Source organism: Varroa jacobsoni, unplaced genomic scaffold (assembly GCF_002532875.2).
Source record: "Varroa jacobsoni isolate VJ856 unplaced genomic scaffold, vjacob_1.0 scaffold_759, whole genome shotgun sequence".
Lineage (NCBI taxonomy): Eukaryota > Metazoa > Arthropoda > Arachnida > Mesostigmata > Varroidae > Varroa > Varroa jacobsoni.
In genome coordinates this window covers 292,589-315,007 of record NW_019213661.1, presented here as the reverse complement: position 1 = coordinate 315,007, position 22,419 = coordinate 292,589, and the positions used below count along the sequence as shown (strand labels likewise).

The 22,419-nt window shown below is 36.1% G+C and overlaps 1 protein-coding gene across 5 annotated transcripts in view; it reads left to right on the top strand.

The window, feature by feature from the left end:
• Nucleotides 1-22,419, top strand: part of ClC-a (chloride channel protein 2) — a 68,650-nt gene that overhangs the window by 10,170 nt on the left and 36,061 nt on the right. The window contains exons 1-2 of one of the 5 annotated variants that reach the window (XM_022838335.2): nt 9,800-10,176; nt 18,203-18,574. The exons of 1 other annotated variant lie outside the window; for it this stretch is intronic. In XM_022838335.2, coding sequence (XP_022694070.1) covers nt 18,500-18,574 — 75 coding nt within the window. In that variant the 5' untranslated portion in view covers nt 9,800-10,176; nt 18,203-18,499. Of the gene's footprint in view, nt 1-9,799; nt 10,177-11,854; nt 12,121-18,142; nt 18,575-22,419 lie in introns of those variants that run through there. 3 more of the 5 variants (XM_022838332.2, XM_022838333.2, XM_022838336.2) reach the window with 3 other exon arrangements.

Genomic DNA, 22,419 nt, shown 5'->3' with positions numbered 1-22,419 from the left:
GGTTGTGTCCTTACTGTTCCTGGGCAAGTGACAGTTATTGTGCTATTAGTGTTTGCTAAGGGCTATGATGTTAGCTGTTTAGTTGACCTGAAGATACGGCAGACTAAAATTCTAATGACTGGAATTAAACGGAAAAAGCGCACTTTATTGTGAAACATGGATACAAAGCGATGTTCCATCGTTTATTAAGTGTTTGTGACTGTGAAGGGACTTGTGAAAATAATTTTACTTAGTTATCTTATAGAGCAAGATGTTTTTGTACTTTCAGGAAAATTAACAAATCGTACTTTAACGCAATCTACGGAAAGAGTACTAAATCTTCATTTTCTATTAGTATTTTTTAAATCGCTCAAATCCGATATTATTTACTCTACAGTAGTAATTATTGTCATTATACGAGAACTCAATATAGAAAATTTGAGACAAACACATTCTTGTACACGCTTGTTTTGAATTTCTAGATGTATTCATAATTTGTGCCTAACACACACGTTCCAAATATTTGCGCTTTTTTCTCAACTAACTATTAGAACCACAATATACATTTAGTCAATGTAATACCAAACAATCTGGAAGCCTAAGGCTATTACACATATTACTTGAAGCTCTGTTGACCAAGTCTTGCTGATGGGCCCATCGACACTGCATCGGTGATTGGACAGTGTTTTTCTCATATGAATGCCTTTAAGACAAATGATTCGATAAAACGCAACCTACAGACCACATGCCCCTAAATATATAATAATTAATATTTTGCGATGGACGACAAGTAATTCACCACGATTCTGCATTTGTCTCATTACTACAAAATCAAAACATAAGAAAATTTATATAACGAACGAATGGCGAAAAACTTTCATCGCTTATAAGCTCACACGGTTGGGTACAACCAATCAGTCCGGCAGTACCCTGCAAGCGGATCTAGTACCATTGATTTTGATTTTGTTGTACGTACGTGTTGTTAAAAACCAATGCAGGCAATAATGTGCCGAGAATGACAAATAGTTATTCAAAATAAGTTACACGGGCATGGAGTAAATGTGCACTATACAAGATAACGGACCATATAACCTACAGATTTCAATGAAGGTTGATATGGAAATAGCCCTGGATTGAATATAAAGTCAGCATACTTAGACATTAGCAATACGAGGGTTATTTTGAAATCATTTTCTAGGAGTGTTCTTCTTTAGCCACGTACATTCCAAGTCAAGACGTGATCATCAAGCTTTGAAAAATGAGAAAAGAATTAATATTGCATTTAAAAATGAACCTCAATGAAAAGAGGGAATAGGAGTACACTAACATCGAACTGTATGAATCTAACTGAAGCACTAATTTGTTTAGACTAGGAGGTTAACGGTTGAATAATTTTTCCTTAATTTTCTTACTTACTGTGGCAAATTCAAGTATTGATAAGGATACGCTGTCGATCGAAAACAGTGAACAAAAAAAAGGAAGATACCATCTTCTTAATGAAAATCATAAAAACTTTCTAGTAAGATGTCGTTTCATTCACGGCTTCGAAAACGATCTCGATCATTGGCTCCGCTAACTCTGTTCACAATTAACGAAGTAAATGAGGATCGATATGCAAATGCTGTTTATAAAGATCAACAGCAAATAGGCAGAGCTAGCACTAATGCAACAGCACAGGAAGTTTTATCAACGATCAAACTCATGCATAAAGGATTACCTCTAAGCAATCATACCACTGCAACCTCATGGATATTTTCAAATGTTGAAAACGAACTGCTGGTCACTCAAGCCTCTACAAAGGGCGTGGGACTAGTTGCTGTGCCGTCCCTAGTAAGTGGCAGCGTAGACCTTGATGACGGTTTCTTCGATGATGATCAGATGCTACTTCAACAGGTAAGCTCGAAGTAATAATATACAAGAAAAGAATCATGTGTAGATTGTTCGAGCCGGGAAAGAGTTGCACTTGTTGGCGCAGTTAAAAAAGGCAGTTAGTCCCTATAATCCCTCTATTTTTACGAAAAAGACTACCGGTATTAAGGCATATATTTATATATGCTTAAATACAGGCTTAACATTGCAAGCATAATATCTTGAAAACTTCTATTATTATAACATATTTTCACACAAACTTTGAATTTATCTGAACTAAAGCAATGCAAACTTGGTGAGAATGCATGAGTCTCTTAAGTTAGCAGCATGTAGTGCACAGAAAACCTGAGCTTACTCAAATCACTTGGTTTTAGGTCGGGTACTAAATGTTGAAGAAGCCACGTAGAATATATTCGCTTCTTGTCGAATCTGCGTTTGCTTCACGTGCTAATCATACTCAAATGACGCTCCCATGGAACGAATAGTTCAGATCAATACCAAAAAAAATATCTTAAAGCGGTTCAAAGTGAAGATAAATGTACTTTTACCCATCAAACAACAACCTAATTATCTTTACATACAAAATTATCTTTATAAACCCTAAAATGTATTACTTCATCGCGTGTAACGCTTGTATTCTGCCACACTGCAGTACACTAGCTGGAGCATTTTTATGGTGGTTGTATGTAATAGCATTACTTTAGACAGCTAGGTACTCAGCACGAAGCGTGTCTATGCTCTGTTTCTAACCTAGACTATCTTACGTATCCTTAAGATTTAGTAGGTATGGAGTAACTAAGATACACTCTCTAGTTCTATATATTGATTAACGCTAAACGGACGCAGTGAAATAAGACGTTTCAACCAATAAATTTACTTGTCTTTAGAAAGGGCGAAATTCCAGATGTTCAAAATTATAGGGCTGCCAGTGTTTCGAAACAATTTTACAGTTAACTTTAACTTAATATGTGTCTGGAAGTGACAGTAAGTTAGGGTTTAATAGGAGCTCATGTAAATAGTCCTTAAAAAGTGCTACAAGGGTCAAATGCTTCACTATATCTTGGCATGCCGAAGTAAAGGGGATAATGCTCCACGGGCCTACAATAGTTATCGAAGGCCTTTCCACTCCTCTTTAGTATTCTGAACAGATGAGAATCAAATACCAGGTTGTTCTGAATGTAAGAATACTTTCGGAATCTTTAGCGTAATATTACGATACGACTGAATGACAAGTTAAATTTCTCTTAAGTCGAATGTCCTAAAAATGTTTTTTTTCAATTACTGGTGCAGTTGATTCTGAAAGTATTCAAGCTGAGGTTGATACCAAGGGTGGTGGTAAAGTGTAATCTGAGATTTGGAATCTCTGTAAGCTCAAAGAGTTCATTCAATGCTTTTTGTCAGCGGGTACAGGCCTGTTATTAATATTCGAAGAAAAGCTATATTAGCCATGAGATAATAAAAAAATGAAACAAAAACTCGTGAGACGCTTTTAAGCGGTCTTGGGATTGCTAAGATTAATATAACACTATAATAAATAGTTAAATAATGTTAAAAAACGGGAAGGTATTCAGATATCAAATATAGTTTCGTATTTAGGAAATCTGCGTTCTCCCTAAGTGTTTGACCGATGATTGCACTATGGAATAGAGACATGCAGTTCAAATTTTCACCGTTCCTGTGATGTTCAGGGGTAACAGAAGTGGCAAAACTCTTTTAAAAGGTGCGCAAAAGCGTTCGCTGGTCAAGCAAGGTATCAATTCTCACATTTACCCGTGCAGTATCATTTGTTAAATTTAAAAAATATATCAAAGAAACAAAGCATACAAGCAAATTCTTTGTTACAGTATTGTATTTATATTAGGCATATGTCCCAATGCAGAACTCCGAAACTTGACAAAAGAAAGCAAAGTTTTAGAAAGAAGACAAATTGTAGCTGTAAGTACAGGGTGAGTATACCTTACAATACATTATATATTTAGCGATTTAAAATATAAACAACGTTACAAACTACGTAAGAAAGACCATAGAAATCGCAGTTTACTCGAAATAGGGACTCACTCGGGGACCGCGGATCATAGACATGGCTACGAAAAACGCTAACGGCGTTGCCTCTGCTGTACGACTTCGGCATACCCACCTAGAGTTTGAACTGAGAAGCGAAAGTACAATGTCTGGCTAGCGCACAAGATGTAATCCAAAAGCTGTTGTAAGTAAGGAGAAAGTTTTTCACCTTAAGATGTTCTGTATTTGGCATGTCTGTGCACTGTCCCTACCTCGGCAATATGTTTACTATTTTTTATTGCCCGTAGGCCTTTATATAGATAACCTAGAATATCTAATGCTGATATCTTAGCTCCTGGACTAATAAATAAAACACACTTTTATTATCTTCTGTGTGTCTTTAAATTGTTTCGAGTGATAGAGCAAACAGTGAAACCAGATAGGGGAAATTTGATTATCAAACCATATCGACCCTACCATTTTGTATTACACCCATGTGAATTTTTTTTAATATATACATTTGTTCCTTTTTTGTTCATTTTATTCATATCTAGCTAGTATATTAATTGAAAGGCAGGTAAAAACATTTAGCAGAAATTTCGGTTTCGTGTAAGGAGTTGAAGAGCTTGAAATTATTCCATGCTTTTCTCAAGTTTTCCAGGTTTACTTACTTTGTCATATCATTTACTGCTGATCATAAACAATGCGTTAAAATAAAAAGAAACAATAAAATAAAATAAAAATATGGTTGATATGGCAGGATGTGGTCCAGGTTCGGAAAGTGAATTCGAAAAATTAACAAAATTGAAGCATTTTTCAGATAAACAATTATCGAAAAAAACCTTCTTGGTTACATACTGTACATAAGCTTAATAGTTAAAAATTTAATCCACAGAATTTAACTGCACGAAGAAAATTTGAGCCTAATTTTTAAAACCGGGACTAAACACACTTCATTTTATACTGGGATCCAGCGCTTTCAAAAAGTTCAAAGGGCTTATTTAGATGTATATAGTGGATAGAGGTAATTTTTGTGTGACAACTCTAAAAATTAAACTTATTCTTAAACTAAAAATTGACCTAATGTTTTAAATTATTTTACTGGTACAAATACACGATTATATTAAGGTTATGTTCTTCAGTATTGCACTAGTAACAGCGACAAGGTACCCTTCACATTGCTCAGTGGATGCATCATATAGTAGTCAACCCAACTTGCATTCAATCAACGATGCAAGACGATCAAAATTTGTACAAAAATTGTATGAAACCATTTTATTCTCATTAATCATGATATTATAATAATAATAAAACACACTTATTGTAGAATGTAAAAGCTCATGGCATGCGGAACGATGTAGCATTAGAACATTCCACTAAACTATTGTGGGAACTTTAACTACAGGTTAACAACCAAACCATGGAACTGCACTATGCACCTCTGTCTTCAGATGCTAACGTAAAATTGTTTTATTAATCGAGTTATATTCGTGTGAAAATCGACAGTATCTTCACTGTTTAACTATTTTTGATTTGGCTACCTCCGACTCATATAGACATGAATCTGTCTAGCTCGTCGGTGTGAAACACCCAAATTTGGCTGTGATTGCTTGTCACGGGACATAATCACTAATAAACATAACAGCATTACTATGATAGAGCACAGCTCTTGATTTTCATAAGGTATTCTGCAGAGCGATTTCAAGACGGATACCCTCGAGTCGGAATGGCGACCGAACTTTTAAAGACTTGCTAAGTATGTGACCGATTGACGCCACTTCCCACCGTCTTTACCCAGCCACGGATTACTCCCCTTACTTTGAATCGCTTTCTTGATAATAGCGTGATAAAAAAATAGCCTTGATTCGGATCCGTTCGGTTTGCTGCATGCTTACTGGGTCTGGCTCCTTGGAAGCAAAACCCTACAAAGAAAGGCATCAAGAATCTGTATTGCAGGCTGTATTCGAATTTCATCAATTTGTATGCCTTCACAGATTTGTACGAGCTGGATCGTGCCTTACTGATTATTTCTAATAGCAATTATTCCGGGGCATATTGCAGTGTAGCCTCCAATTTTCACAGGTTTTCGGAAGAAGCTTTCGGTGTATGGCTCTAAGATCTTTATTCTAAGAAGCATGATTAAGATTTCGATTGAAGATATAAAATTTGCCGTATGGCCATGTATTCTTCGCTTACAGGATTCTCTTTTAGACCCTACAACGAGAAGTACTGCAGATCTTAGATTGTGGACTGCTTATGACTGTTTTCTAAGCTATTGGATAACTCTATTTCTAAGCTTGTGGGTAAGGACAGAACAATTCTAAGGGCAAGTCGTTTTTTCCAAGTGACTTTGAAATCTTGCTCTGAGTGAACAGCTGCATGGTCGTCTCTTCCGAAGTCTAAAATACAAATTAGCAAGTTCGGGTCCACTTGCTATGTGCCTATGGCAAGTGGTTCCCGTCACCATATGCCCAATCAGATATTTTACTATGCACTATAATTTCGTTGTGGTGTAGGTTGTTCAATATCGATATAATTTTTTTTGTGAAAAACGTTGCCAGCCTTTACTTTGATGTTTGCACGGTACATACTACCTTTAAATAGAACCAGCCAAGATTTAGAATTATATAAGCGTGTCAAGTTCTTCTGCCGGAACTGTGTTAGCATTGCTTTAAGAGGCTAGCCTCTGTTATGAAACATTTGTGTCTACTGTGATTCGAACCCAATTCACATTTCCCTATTGACTTAGAGAGGTGCATCGTCATCTGATAAGATTTAGCAGCCCTACAAATAACACCAGACATTCTTTTTGGGGCCTTAAATAATATCTGGTCATAGAGATAAAATAGTTGGATTTAAAAATATCTCAGCAGTATTAAAATAGATACTAGCTGACTATACATATGAATTTTTATACTGAAGACCAGTTTGCCTTGAAACTGGAATAAGTTTTATTACCATGTAATTCAGATGTACCCAATACGTACAAAAATTTCGCTGACAGTATGTTTAGTTCTGCGGTACTTGTTTTTTCTTCTGGCTTTGAACTTCTCAGGTAACGTTTTCCTGCATTTTTCCTTTACTCCATATTAAGACCTTATTGTAAAGACGAAGTAGTAATTTTATAAATTTTTCATAAAGTAAATGTTAGCAGTTTAAAAGTACTTCTCTTTGTTAAAACCTGATTGATTAGCATTGGTCATCAGATCCGGAAGGAATTTCATTGCTTTGCGATGTGCACTCCTTCCAATATTCATACAATATAGAATTTCAGGATCCTTTTTTCACATGTTCTTAAAGACCACTCTGCACGTAAACGACTGTTAAGTATTTAAATCTGCTCATCCCCCTCAAATTGTTATAATTTTTGAGATCATGTAGAGCGTTCATAGGTCTTAACTTCAATTTCATTATTTTTAATGTCCAAAACACTTTCTTCAGTTTGCGATAATATTTGAATGTTTTTTTCGCTTCCCAAGTCTCAGTCAGTGTTGTCACTGAACCTTGTAATATAGATTCGTTTTTTTTTCTAAAATTTCATGTAGAAATTCAAGCTAATAATGCTGTTCTGATGGACCCAAAGCAGATTCAGAAAAACGTCTTATGGCAAGCCACACTTTCAGTTAGTGATAAATAAGTGTAAATAATAATACTGTAAGGACAGTTTGTTAGGTAAGGTCCGAACAGAAGCATAATACTGAATGCGAATATAAAAACGTTGGACTAATGTATTATTTATCCAGATTACTGGAAAATACGCGACTGCTCTTGAAAATTTGTAAAAAAAAATTGCCTAACATTTAAGTGCCACAAATGGTGGTGCGAAAATAGTCATTGAACAAAAGAATAGGTCAGCTCGATGAACGACCAAAAAAACTCGCATCTGTGTTAGACAGAAAAAATTAATTTATGATATTTAATTAGTTTATTCGATGTAATGCTGTAGGTATTTACAAAGCTTATTTGCGGAAACCTGTAACAACCTACGTATTACCGTTACCGAATCAGTACCGAAAATGGGTTGGAAAATTCTTTATTAATTGAAGGCCTGCTCTATCTGCTACTACCACAAGTAAGGTAGTGACTAACTTTTGTCACAGTTACTGTTCAGATAATGGTCGTAGATAGAATTACCGTTACTAGTATTGGTTACTAGCGTGGTGACTAATGGTAGTAATGGTCATAGTACTAATGATCAATAATTGGTACTATTACTCATAACAGGTCCCAGAGCTAATAATAGCGTTTATTAGCTTTAAATACGAAAAATTTACTTCAGAGCTATGAAGCAGTTTGCTTATAATCGTGGTGTTTGTGGGCACGGAGGACAAATGCTGGAACACAAGCAGAGCGTTGTTGCTGCTGCTGCAGTTTACATATACATGTGAATGCGCCGCTACACCGCCGCGGTAATGCATCTGCCACTTACCCCATTAGTTCTGTCTGTATTAATTTTTGGAGAACTAGGCACTATATGAACAAAGTATAGCAAACAAACTAGCTCAATATTTCAATCGTTACAAAGCAGATCTAGTTGATATCTAATACTATACCATGAGAGTCAGTTTCAGGTATTTTCTTTGTTTTTAGCTGAAATTGATAAGCACTAAACCATCCGAAGGACCCGGTTTAGGGATATGTAGTTTTACCTCAGGATAGGCAGCTCACTTATAGCTCCAATGCAAACAATTGAAAGTCGTGCAGATTTTTAGTGAGATAGAACAACTGAAAATTCTAGTATCAATAAAGTGTCATCAGATATGTTAACGTGTACATGTATGAGAATTGTGTATATCGTCGTAAATGTCTCGTTCAAAGCACGTAAGTACTGCTCGTGTTACAAGCTTAATCACCTCTGCCCAAACCGTGGCCAAAATGTACTAACTGTGCGCCCGTGCGTCGAAATGGTCCTGCTGGAGCTAGCGTTTCTGTAGCTTAAAAACCTCAGTGTTGTCCAAGCCATCAGATCGACTGTGGTCAGGTATATTCCTACGTGGTCAAATAAAATCAAATACTGTCAACTTTCAACAAGGAAATTCAAAGAAGGTCCTAATCTAGCCCCAATATCTTATTCATAATGGAGCTTCCAAACTCAGTGCTTGTTGTATGCATCATCCTCATTCAGTAAAAGCTTCAGTGTGCCTTATCGTGGGCGAATTTTCAACAACACCCATCTTTCAAGTAAAATTCCGCTATTAATAACACTAGAAGTGTTAAAAAGAAGCAAATTTAGAATCTTTTTTACCATTTTTAATATTATCATAGCTGCCTATTAAAGCCGCGCCTAACTGGAGACCGTATAAGTGGCAGTACTTTAGCGTAAAGTGAGTGCTTCTGCCAGAAGCTTACAACGTTGTTTGTTCTAGAAGGTTGATCTTGCCATCATCCTAATCATATTTGTATAAGGGTAGTGAGTCTTAAGTGCTTAGTACTTTATGCTATTTCTTGGACGTTTATCACCTCCTTAATATCGAATAAGAATGCTACTTTTTGATTCTGTAATTTTCACATGCTAGTGTTTACCTCATTGATGTCCAACTTGGTACATCAATAGATCTACTTAAAATCTTCATCCGCTATCAAACAAATCTGCATTCAACCTCATCAATGAATTGCCTTCAGATGCACTGACCAGACGCTGGAACTAAGGCAAGTTAAGGTAGATGCGGTTATGCAGCTTTGCCTGATAGATGGTTGTCGGCTATCACTACTTGTTACCTTACCGATGCTGTACCCGCAATAACAGCGGCGATAATATAAGTTTTGATGCCGCCATTAGTCGTACTGCGGGTCGAATAGTGTGCGGCGTGGATTGTGAATGGAGTGCTGACGGAATGCCGGCGGAAAGCGCGCGCACTCCATCGCCCAGCGATGGCTGCGGCCGCGACTGCTGACATGTTAACTCTCGCCGATTCCGCTGCGCTTACCACAACAGCCATTGCGCCATGGTATCATCCACCATTGCTACCAGCGACATCAGCATCACGTCCAACCTGTACCAACGGACAAGCGACAGGCACTACAAATCGCCATTGCTGTCATTACTGCTACTCTGCTGCTACCGTTGCAGGGATGAGAGGCCATGCACCGACTACAAAGTAGCAAACCACAGCAACCAAAACATCAGCGGCGATGACATCTGAATTGGCAAAGCAGACGTCGACCCGGTAGCAGAAGTGCTCAAAGTTGGACGTAGCAGATACGGAGAGAACACCGCAGCACATCAGATATGCCAGCGAAGTCGTCATAGATGACTACTATTAACCGTACAAACAAGTGAAAAGACTCATCGAATCGCCCAAATTTACAGTACTACAGTAGACGTTGGTGAGACAAACCATTGTATAGTTAGGAAAACATTTCTATCTGCATGAAATATGTATCCGCGCGGTTTTATGTAAGTAAACTGTTTCTTCTGCATCGCAGTGATATTCATTATGGTATCGATCTCAAGAGAAACTACTGCTTGGCTTGCAAGAATTGCTATTTGTGTCCAGCTTGCTGACACGTTTCGTCTAAATTAGATATTCTAATCGTTAAGTGACTGTGTGTAGCATGCGAATTGGTGAATAAGTGTCCTGCTACAAAGTCGACCAACACTATTTACAAACATTCATGAAGAAAGAACATTGTGGTCGAGAGAATAACATCAAAATTCTGCTCATAGTCTGTGGCAAACTATACAGTCCTGTTATGGAAACCAGCTCATTTTAAGTAATGCTGTTATAATTTGGTGATTTAACTTAGTCATTTCAAGAAACACCCGTGTGGTTTTGGCAGACTAGACCTCTGATTTATAAAATCTATTTGGATTTATCTCGTTATACGTGACTCAACACGTAGCAGCATTTCATTAGTACTGACGACCATGATGACGGTATTCTTACCGTTCAGTTATTATCCCATTATTTTATAAGTAAAGGCTTTAGTTTGCTAATATTTCGTTCCTTTGAGAATCATTTTTCTGCAGTGCGGGAGTCTTCGTCCAACTGTCCATCGTATTCCTAAAGTGGAAAAGCTTGCGCAGACTACGTTTAATTATTACAGCAGCTCTAAATTATAAAATTATAAAACGCTAAAATTATAAAGTTAAGAAAGAACCATTTTAACTGCACTGTAATTTTTTTGCTGACCGACCGTTTAATGGAGTAGCCGACTGTCCTTCCGTTGCCTGTAAGTAATTATTAGTAAAACAGCGAGTGGAGCTCGATTTATCCAGTCCGCCTTCGTGTGCTTCTTGTGTTATATATGATCACCGCTAATTCATCATTTATGGTGTTTCCCATGCAAAACAGAATAGGAAACAGTGCAAAACAGCGAAAATGTAAAATTCGGGTGCCGGCTAAGATACTTGAATATTATGAAATACAGACTGTGCAGACAAATGGACATACAAATGTTGGCTACTAGAGTAGGCACGCATATTTGTATGAAAGATAATGTAACCTTCATTTGCTATTTCTACGGCGAGTTAAAGATCGTCTAATGTAAAACCCCTTCCTTAATTAAGTGACAAACTACAAGTAGGGACAAGCATTTTAAAGAATTACAATCGAGTAACAAGTGAAATATCTCGGTGCATGTTACCTTCAAAGTACATAATATCAGCTGATTTACCCATTGTGTTTTTACTACAGGTCTATGAAAAGCTAGTAATAGATCATTTTACGATGGTTCCCTAAATCGCTATAACGAGAGTTATTTAAAATATATGAATGTAATTATTCTCGCTGTAAGCTCATGAAAGAAAAATTGTCCATACTACTTTGATCCTTTAGTATCTCGCACAGTTTAAATTATTCCGATGAAACAAACAGGTATAAAACCAAACCGCAGACCAGGTATTAAAAACAAGGAAATACAATTGGCACATTGCCGGTTAGATTTCGGATGAAAACAGTTTTATATTGAAAGATATTTGTCATGTTCTCACACCTCTTTTAATACTGCATCATAATGGCGTCACGGATGGCTAATTAGGAAATCCATGTTCAACGAACCATCCTGGACGTGAGTGGTTGGACTGACCACATCGATGCTATTACAGTCAACTTCGGATCTAATCTATGTAAAAAATCCTATAATATATATACGTACATAAATTATCACCTTTAGCATATATGATATGCGTGATCGAGGTCGGAGAATTTATATATAACTGTATCCAGTCGCACCATGTTAAGTGACCAGCTGTTCACGATCGCGTACCGACACCCGACAGACGACATCATGGCGAAGTCCTTTGTAGCAGCTACAGCACGCATTAGTAAAGTAAGCACTAAAGCCAAAAGTCATGCATTACGTAAACTGTTTTGTAGAAGTTTTTTTTTTCTGTTGACGGTGCTTACAGTGCAGTGGTAGCGTTTTTGGCTTCTAAACCTAGTGACATGTGAGGGGTGACCTAGGTTTGCAGGGGACGTAGATACATTTCGTTTCTTTCGTGCTGGGATAAAAACACCTGCAGAACTACTGAACGAATGTAGAACACAAGACATTGGTTTATAGGGGGTGTGATTGCTAATACTTGAAAGTTGCTATTATTTTTCAGACTATAGCTAATAAAAGGAGCAATTCCTGAAACCGATGTATAAATGTGACTCAAGAAACTTTTATGCCGTTATTGCTATTAGTACGATGCTAAAGCTTAAACGGTTAAGATTCGACTTGAAAGAGGCTGGCGATATGTGCTGCATACGTAATATATGTTTAGAGCTACCCATCTGCATTCATTCTTATTTATCTTAATAACGAAAATCGATAATCGCTTTCATGTCATTACGATGCTGGGCCATCCCATTCTTCTCAGCAAACCTTTAAGGTTACTTCTACTACGCTATCTTTGCTTTCATTAAGAGCGTCGCAAATTTGGGCTAAATATTTTAACTAGTGGCTGCCATAGTAATTCTCTCTAAAGTGTGCAAATCAAATCTAATCAGATGTGTAGTCATCTGGGGATTTTGAAGCACATTGAATCTCAGAAGATTTTAACGTCTTAATAACTCACAAAAAACAAACATGTTAGGGCTTCTCATATGATGCTATAATCCTTTAAAGATTTTACATTAGCGATAAGTTTGTCTCGATTATTTGAAGTTAATTTTATGTGGATGTAAGGTACCGCCCAACGATGAAAAGACGAACATTTTTTATGGAAGACAAATAAATGACTCCGAAGCCGAAGAAGCTTTTTGAAATTTGACTGACCTATAGGACTGCCTCCCGTTGAAAGTAAATCTAGCATTATTATCTCAATTGACATAGTACCAAAAGTAATTCGATGGCAACTGGGATCGTATTGTTTAGTGGTAGCGGGCTGTGAGTATTTACATCGCCGGCCTGAGCCTGATTACCTTCTCAATCAAATGACAGTTAATTTTATTGTATAAAATTGTTACAACCTTGCAGTGGCAGAAGAAACTTTGAATCTTTGACTTAGTTATTAGAAAATGCTTGCGTATTATTCAATTCCATTTAGATATAGTGGACTAACTATTCTTGTACAAAAGCAGGTAATCTGCATATTTCTTCTATCTCCTTTACGAATTAGAACTATTTCACACATGTATATTTACATATTCAGTTCTGCATAGCTTCTGTGACAGATATAATCGAGTAATCGTTAGCATACCTGGTTTTAGTAAAATTTAAATCAATGCACGTAATTATTGCCTTTATATGTAAATGCTGCAGTCATTCTTTGTATAGAAAACCCAGGGTTCATGAGCTACTAAAAATCGTATATTTGATACCCAAGTACTTACCTATGCGTAAGTGCAATAAAAGATACAGGTAAACCCACCCTAAATTTACAAGGTGTATTACGAAGTGCAAGCCTTAACTATTCACCAAATTCGCTTCAACGTAAATAAAATATAAAAGATATAAGGAAGTAAATTAAAAAACAATTAAATTCAGCATCTTTGTTGTGCTTTTCCTATTGGGAAAATCTGTCGTAAGTTGATCAAAGAGTCAGTTGTCCATATATTTATCCTTAGTAAGAGTCTGTTCCGAATCAGCCGATTGTAAAGATGAATATTCCAAAATCCTTACAATTTCACGAGAACTTCGCCACTTCCGTGCATTTCTATTTCCCTATAAGTAATACTTCAACACAATATGCTACTTACGTATTGGCAATATAATGTAATGCGAACGCATGAAAAGAAAAACAGTGTTCGTCATTTGACAGTTAGCTTCTCACTTTTTATATTTGCATTCGTTCGTAATATCTGTTTCTTTCTACGTCTTAAAAAATACCAAAAGGTGTGCACTTTGTTGTTACTAAAAGGCTCGAGCATATAATGAACTTATGAACTTTACAACTTAAAAGTCTCTGTGGACTGAATCAGTCATAACAATGTGTATAGTTATTTCATTCTATCGATTGACCAAACATCGACCATTTGTCCAGCGGTCCAACTGGTAGCGAACTTAGTCATGTCAGTTTCGGCGACTTTAGCTCTGAGGCAATCGGCCTCATAGTACACCACTATTAACGCTATCAATAATATGTTGCTCTGTCGATTCCCCTGTATAAGCTCAAAATAATCTTATATTTTGTTAAAATTAACTTTGTAAAAGCAGGTATAAATTCTTAAAAAGTAAGCACTGTTTCTATACACCTTGCAATATAGAATTTTGTTTATTGATAGGTTATTCTACTATAAATCGCAGATATTCTTGCTTGAATTGACAATTAGTTTTCCGAAATCATGATCCTTATCAGTCGCTAAGTAAACTGCTTTCAAATCTTCTTGAGATTCCAATATAATCATTATGCAGGGGAAAAGCTTTGTTAACAGATTGCGACAAATGAATAGTTCTTTGCTTCTGGGACGGTTGTTTCCTTGATCGACTGGCTCAGTTGCAGCATTATCTTTTCAAACTGCACTTTGATTGATTAAACCCTTGGTACAAGTAAGGAATATCAATAAAGACGAAATAACATAAACCGAGGATGCTTAAAATCGGTTAGCCCACATAAGATCTTATAAAATAAATTCATACATAGAATTTGTTAGGAAGTCGTTATAGCTAAAGTAGATCTCCGATCAGAGAGTTAGCATGTAATATTATATTTATGAGCTTGTGTCTGATTTCTTCAAGGCCTTAGATGACAAGTAGGAAATATCAGAACATTGCCTGAAATTAATACCTTATGACATAGCTTTATTAATACTATTTACCGTTTATGTTGTGTGTAGAATACGAAGTGTAGCACTTTTTGGATAAATAATTCGCGTAGCATTGTGTCGTATAATAGACGTACTGGAGAACCTCTAGCAATATGAGTCGCGTCAGTCTTTTGCTGAAGTATATTGCTGTGTCCTAGTATCTGTGCTACTGCCATTCGTACCAAGACGGTGATACATTTACTCTACTGCATTTCCATTATTTTTAAGATAAGTAAATATAAGAATAGCGTGCGTATTTGTTGAAAAATACGGCTTCTCTTCGTCTATTACCACGTCAGAATTAATAGAATTGCCAGCGTTAAGGATGTCATCAGTTTAATGACTATGAGAAACGCATATTTTAGGCGATCTTTATTTTTACAGATTTTAGGATAGGAAATCCTTTTATATAAAAACTGCGACATTAGCAATAATCGTACCTCACATTCAATGAACTGCTTTCAGACAGAGTATTTAAATAGGTTTAGCGGACAGATTTTATAGCTCTGTTTGCACGCATTAGAACTAAGTGAACTCAAACTGTAAGAAAGACTTAATAATCATGTCGTGCTTTTAGGACTTTTGTGCGGAGCTGTAGATTCACTTTTGATCATATGTTGATGTATTCGAGCAGTGGTGGATATCTAAAGCGCAATGTTCAAATTGGTGATATAAGCAGGGATATAGATTGACCACAATATATGTGACCTACAGCTATATTATATACAGTTCAATGGACCCAATTAAAAACATTTGTACACAAAATGTGAATCATTTTACGATACAAATGATCAATCAATACCTTTTGTACATTTGTTCAGTACTGTAACGTTTTCACGACATGATAAGAGACATACAAGATACAAAAGACAAGTAATTTTATAAACATTATGAACTAGGTCATTTGTTTTGAGTACCAGGCATGATAAACGCTTAAACGAAGTTTTATTAGCTAACAAAAAAGGTGAAAAATAATCGACGATAACTATGCTCAAAACAACTTATTTTTACTCATTAAGTTAACATCCATAGAAACAGACTGCATAAAACGTAGTTTATATGACGTTGTCATGATTTATGTGATTAGAGTAATCAAGTATATTGAACGGAATACATAGAGTGACCGTAGTTAAAAATTTTGATTAAACGACGATATTTTTTATATGTTTCATGACGAATCGCATACAATACGCTTCGTTTTAATACACCAGCTAGGACGAAGAGATACATTTTTGCCCTCGCTGACGGAAAACTCATGTACTTAACTCTTCATTGCCATGATGTCTATATATCTACAACAATATATTATCATATACTTCTCTGCCTTTCAGAAAATGTGTGCGTTATGTACATAATCATTGTTGTTTCGCAATGTTTTTATGTTAAAATACAATTAGTGCTGAACACGAAGTTATCTGTAGCAAATACTACCAAATGTTTAGTCCTCCTGATACTACTGAGTACTACTGCCTAAAAAAAGAAATTTAAAAAAATCGCCCCAACGAGAAACCTTAGATTTATTGATTTCAACGGAAATTTCTGTATTACCTATGCCGCTCTAGTGTCCTCGAAGTTTTCCTAGTTTGTGTTCCTAATTTCCAAATTTTTCCTGTTACTACTGAGTACTAAAATGCATAAAAATAAAGAGAAACCTCTAAATGTTTTAATTTTTCAAAATATGTATTACACAATTAAAACGCGTAAATAGGTTCACGCGTTTTAATGAAGTCTTGGCAAGGTCGAATTCTCAAGCTACGACGTAACAGGAATTTTAAAATATCTCTTGGTTATTAAGGTAATCTAAAGATATTATTTTGCGGAGCCTTTTTGCGTGTTGATGCTTTCAAAATTCGATCCGGAAGCGAATTATGCAAAAGCGTGAGTGTTTTTAGTTTACCGTTTACCATGTAGCCTCATTAGACCTCGCTAGTGGTTGAACAGTTCTAGAGATTTTCTACTATGTTCACGTGTGTAATTCTTTATCGCCAACCAGGAACGGCATTGAGGGCTGCCCAAAGTATATTATTAAAATCTTCCCGACTTAAATGAACCGGGAGCCAAAGGAAGACGCCTTTTTATTAAACTTTACATGAACTTCTCTGTTCTAGCAAATCGTTCTGCCCCTCTCGCTAAAGAGGAGACATGCTTATGAAGAATAAACATTTCTTAATAATTCGTTGTGGTAGCTTCAACGTTGAAAACTTTCAGACGTTGCAAAAAACTCTGTTTTTGACGTTTCCGTCACTACAACCTAAGACACGATGGAGCAGAAACATTATATAAGCAGATGACATTTCCACTCCCGTACATTGTGCATCCTAAATCTGGCTATTATATTGTACACGTAGAAAATCTCGACAAGAAGAAATCTGTTCTCGATAGAAGCCCATCAAGGCGAAGCAGGTTTGGCCGCGTAGTAGGCACTAGGTGAGAACGATTCAAGCCGTTGTCTAATTGACTCGACTTTGTCTAATTTTAACTTAAACCTTAATTTGTCATTTTTACTGAAACATTTACATTGGAAATTCAAGTGTGCTTATAAGTATCCGGAAAAAGACTGCAATGTTAATAGGATTATTGTAATGTGTTGTTTTCTAGCAGCTCCGTATTTAGAAAGGACTGAAAAACGGCCATTGCTAATTAAGCATTATGTAATGTAGGAATTGAAAAAAACATGGATTTATAAGGTTTCATAAATCAATTTTGTCCATTTCAATTTTTTTTATCTCGATATTTTTCCTTGCCTTCTTCTTCTTTCTTCTTTCTTTTTAAAAATTGTTGTTTATTGTAAACCTTATTTCGTATCTCTATTACGTACAGTGGTTAACTGCAATTAAAGTTAATATAACCCATCGATTACGCCAGATTCTGTAACTTCAGCAACAGCGTATATTATGCAGTAGTTCATCTGCTTTGTCCTCTGTTTACTCCTCTGATAAAGCAGCAAAACAAAAGCGCAGTACAGAATAAAAAAGATGCACAGAAAAAAGTTACTATGGGTGGTTAGATCAGGCATTTAGGCAACATGAGTTAAAATAATATATGCATTAATGCTAAACTATTGAAAGACATTACGTTTAATTTAATATCAATATGCTTCATACTGCTGTTTCTTTCAGTGGTGTCACCGGTTATTGTTGTGCGCATACTGACGGATATTTCCCACATCCTACTTTCAGCCCGGCATCTGGTGTCTGGACAACAAAGCAGTCCACTGATCTTTGGATTACAGACCTGTTCTATAGCAGTAGGCAAATGAGGGAATCGTCAAGCGCATTGGGAGCCCGTAGCGCTAATAGTAGGCTCCATATATAACGAATTGGGCTTCGAAGGGCTACATCTGGGTGACGACCTATCTGGCGAGTCCTGGGCTCACACAAGTACCCAATTAAGTGCCTACATATGAAAAACTGACGTATGTTCCCAGGTTTAATTGTGCTTTCCTGTTTGTATCGAGACATACACCTGAATTCAACATGAAGACTGACGACTTTTTAGCTGAGGAACGGCTCCTCAATGGCCGACGAACTCTCGGTTTCGAGCACACGCTGGTTAGTATACTTTTGAAATAATCAAATAAAATAGTAAGATCTTTCGTGATTTACTAATAGTATCCGCCACATGTGCCATTTTGCTAAGTGGGAAATATTGAGAAGTAAAAAAATACTCAGCACATATGCATCATGTTGTCAGAAATTGTGTTAAATGGGCATAGGACGATTAAGAAGATCTTTAACTAAGCGCCCTTCGTTGATATTATGGCATACCCCTAAAACGTCAGGGCGGTAAAAGTTGGGGAGTTGCAACGCGGAGCTTCACAATGTTACTACAGCACATTAATAGGTTGCCGTAATATCAGCAAATTGCGCACAAATAAAAATTTCCTAATACTATCAAGGCGCCTTATATACCATTCGATGGTAGTTGATATATTAAGGTGCAAACCAGTGTAACTTGAAACGCTTTTGAAGGCAAAAATATTAAATGCAAAAGACAATAGTAATTATACGATATTTAGCTATCAAGCTATGTTAGAGAAAGATTGGTTAAAATCCTCGTATGTATGTACCCCGACCCCCGGGGTTGTTTATTATTTTGCAGCTTTAAGCAACTTACATACGACTATACGTGTGACACAGAAGCGGACCTAAATTCAATTTAAAAAGCATCCCAACATGGTACGCGTACGATGAGATATGACCCGTGTTGTGGTAGCAAATACTTGCAAAAGACTGAATGCAAATACAAGCACAATCGAATACAAATATATTATATATCGGTTGGCGATGTGTAAGGATTCAGCCATCATGCTTCTGCGTCGAACTGTAAATTTTGCATGTAGTCATGGAAAGAACTACAAAAAACAAAAGATGTTTATTTTACATCGTTACCCTAACCTCTCCTTATTTTCCATTTGTATTGTTTGTTTAAGCCAACCAAATCGTTATTTTTCACATAGTTTCATGACAGAGCATTATCAGAGATGGCTTTATTGAAAGGTTTTCGTTTTTTTTATCTAATGGGCCTTTGGGGGTGGGTTTCACGTAATTTTTGATCACAAATGGTTAATTTTCTAGAAATACTTTGTGTGCATATGTTTTTGTAAAACTTTTTTCTTTTACTCCCGGTGCAATGTTTTGATTTATCTGTAACTTTAAACCAAAATCTATTTTTTTTTAAATTATTTCTTGATTTTTTGATATCTAATTGCAATTTGATTAGAATGAAACAAGCTGAAGCTATTTAGTGTGTCTGGTAACTCTGGCGTAACTATTATACGTGCCAGATGCAGTCATACAATATACATCTGAAGCATACAATGAACGAGAACTCGTTTTATCAAATTAAAAAATACTGTAAATTCTGTGCCTCTTTGGATATGAGTACCTCATTAAAAAAAAAAAAACTGCAGTTCTTCATTCAGTTTCAAGTTCAAGACTTTCACAGAGAGTTCTATTTATTTGTACCTGGTATTATGCTTAATTTGTCATCTTATAGTTCCATAAATGTACCAGGATCATTTTCAGGTCAAGCCAAGCACACATTCGTCGTTAGGTCAGGGACAAGCTTTGCACAGCATTAATAATATCGTTACATATTTGAACAGCCTTTCTACCGATATTTTGTTGAGTATCACCCAAGCTGTCTTAAGAATGAAGTATAGCCCGAGACAATTCTGCATATAAATAGATACTAGAAACCAGAAAGTGATAAACTTTAGAAAATGAAGAAGATAGGTAATACAATTTTCCAAGTTATCACCACCTCAAAAAATGCACTGAAATCTAAGTATATTAACTCGAAGAACTGCAATTATATTTTTGCTATTCCAATTCGGTTTAAAAGCTATCTTTGGTTCAGGTACGCTCTTTGTAGATTACAGTTTCTACGGTGCTGCCTTTATTTATTTTGTTATTTTTATTGGTACCGTTCAAGAGGAGGCAAATCTGTCTGACTTAACAGAAAAGTTATTGTTTGTTTGCTTACATAAAATAGTAGAAATGTGAACTTTGATTATACAGAGGTATTATTTAATGAGATGTGGATTAGGGAAGGTGGATTGGTCTCTGTATCTGGATGCTTGAGAGATAATGCAGACTAAACATACGTTTGCTGGATTCCCTGTAGTTAAATAAAAACTACTTGCATAAAAAAGCTTTTGATATTCATGCTTACTATGTCCATAGATTTCGATTGGATAGGCCAAGGTTAACCTCGTTGAATCTATTGACATAGTAAGCATAAATATCAAAAGCTTTTTATGTAGGTAGTTTTTATTTAACGATAGGGAACCCAGCAAACTTATGTTCAGTCTGCATCATCTCTCAAGCAACAAGATACAGAGACCGATAAATAATAGAAACAAAGCTTTACCGAGTGCAACTCGATTCTGCACTGTTTGGTTGAAAGGATCATTCAGTATCTTGTCTGTAATTTCTATTCTATTTAGGAATACCAAAATAACACCTGCAGTGGTTATCACAGTAGTTTAAAGACCGTCGGTTATGTCCCTTCTAGCCAATCCCTCGTACGGTCAACTTTCGAGCCAAATGCTTTGTCATTAGCAAGTCCATGAATTTAATGATGATTTTAGTGGAAGACTGGCTAAAGTGCTCTAAGGAACCTTCCACAAATTTTTCTAAAATGTGTTAACGAAGCTTCAAGCGTTTCTTCTGTTTCCAATGACATAACCATCATTATCGTAATATCATTATCTTCTCAACAATAATTTTAATATCTCTTAGCTCGTTACTATTTACTCGAGAAAAAAAATACATCCTTGTTGTCCACTCAATTATATTAATTCTTAAGATCTCTCCTGAAGGATGTTTGTTTAAGAGCAGCTATAGTCAATTGCAGTTGTCAATCAGCAGTAATATAATAAATAATCTTTGATTTCTAACAAAAGGGACATCCTGTTTATGTACAACGTTAGCTTAGTTTGCGAACATATTTTTATGACGATTGCTCTTTTTTCGCTGAAAAACTAAATTATTTTCGCAAAAACTTGTTATCCGTTGCGCTATAGGGATCGTTTCGATTGACCATTAAACACGATCCATTCTTTCCAATATGGACATTGACGTTCTGTACTTTATAATCAGTCTTTGTTTATCAGAAAGTGGTTCATTCACGTTGTGTGTAACAAGGTTCAGTAATGTAATGAATTTTCAGCAACTGGTAATATACAAATGTGGTATATTGTTACTTAATAGTAGTATTAGCAGCACAAGGTTCTATACATGTGGTGATTCGAAACTCGTTGTGTAAATAAAAAAAGGGGTTGACAGTTACGAATGTTGTTTCTCAGATTTTTTTTAGACCTCCATCAACATCTCCCGGTATCATAAATTCAGTTATGATTCAGTTAGCCATTGGATACTTGTAGTAGAAGTTAGAATGTTACATAGTGACCCAACCGAACACTGACTTTTTTTAATCTGAGTGCCTTAGCGTATCAATTCTTTACGACTTTGTTCATCAATTTAGCGATCGGACCGGATGTTCGTCAAGAATCATTGATACATGAATGCTTGCCTGGCAGCCAGTCCAGCCTTCGAATTAGAAAAGCCACAAAGATGTTGAAAATAATTGCCGTAGAAGGCCATCGTTCTATTCAATGGATAGCGACCATTAGTACCCCTGGAGGACAGAGTTATTTAGAAGATTGTTGGCTCTGCAAGTTTGTGTTCAACTCAAAATCGTTACAGCTCGAACTATGCCGTTGTCATTTATTTGCGTTTGAAACGAGCACGATGGTGTTCTTATCATTGGGACAATTTTTAGTCCCGTCAAACGAGGTTACTTGGTTTCCATATAAAACGTATTTTTCCAACTAGATTCGAAACATATCCGCAAGGCCAGAATCATATGGCCAGTCACAGGTTCTCAACAA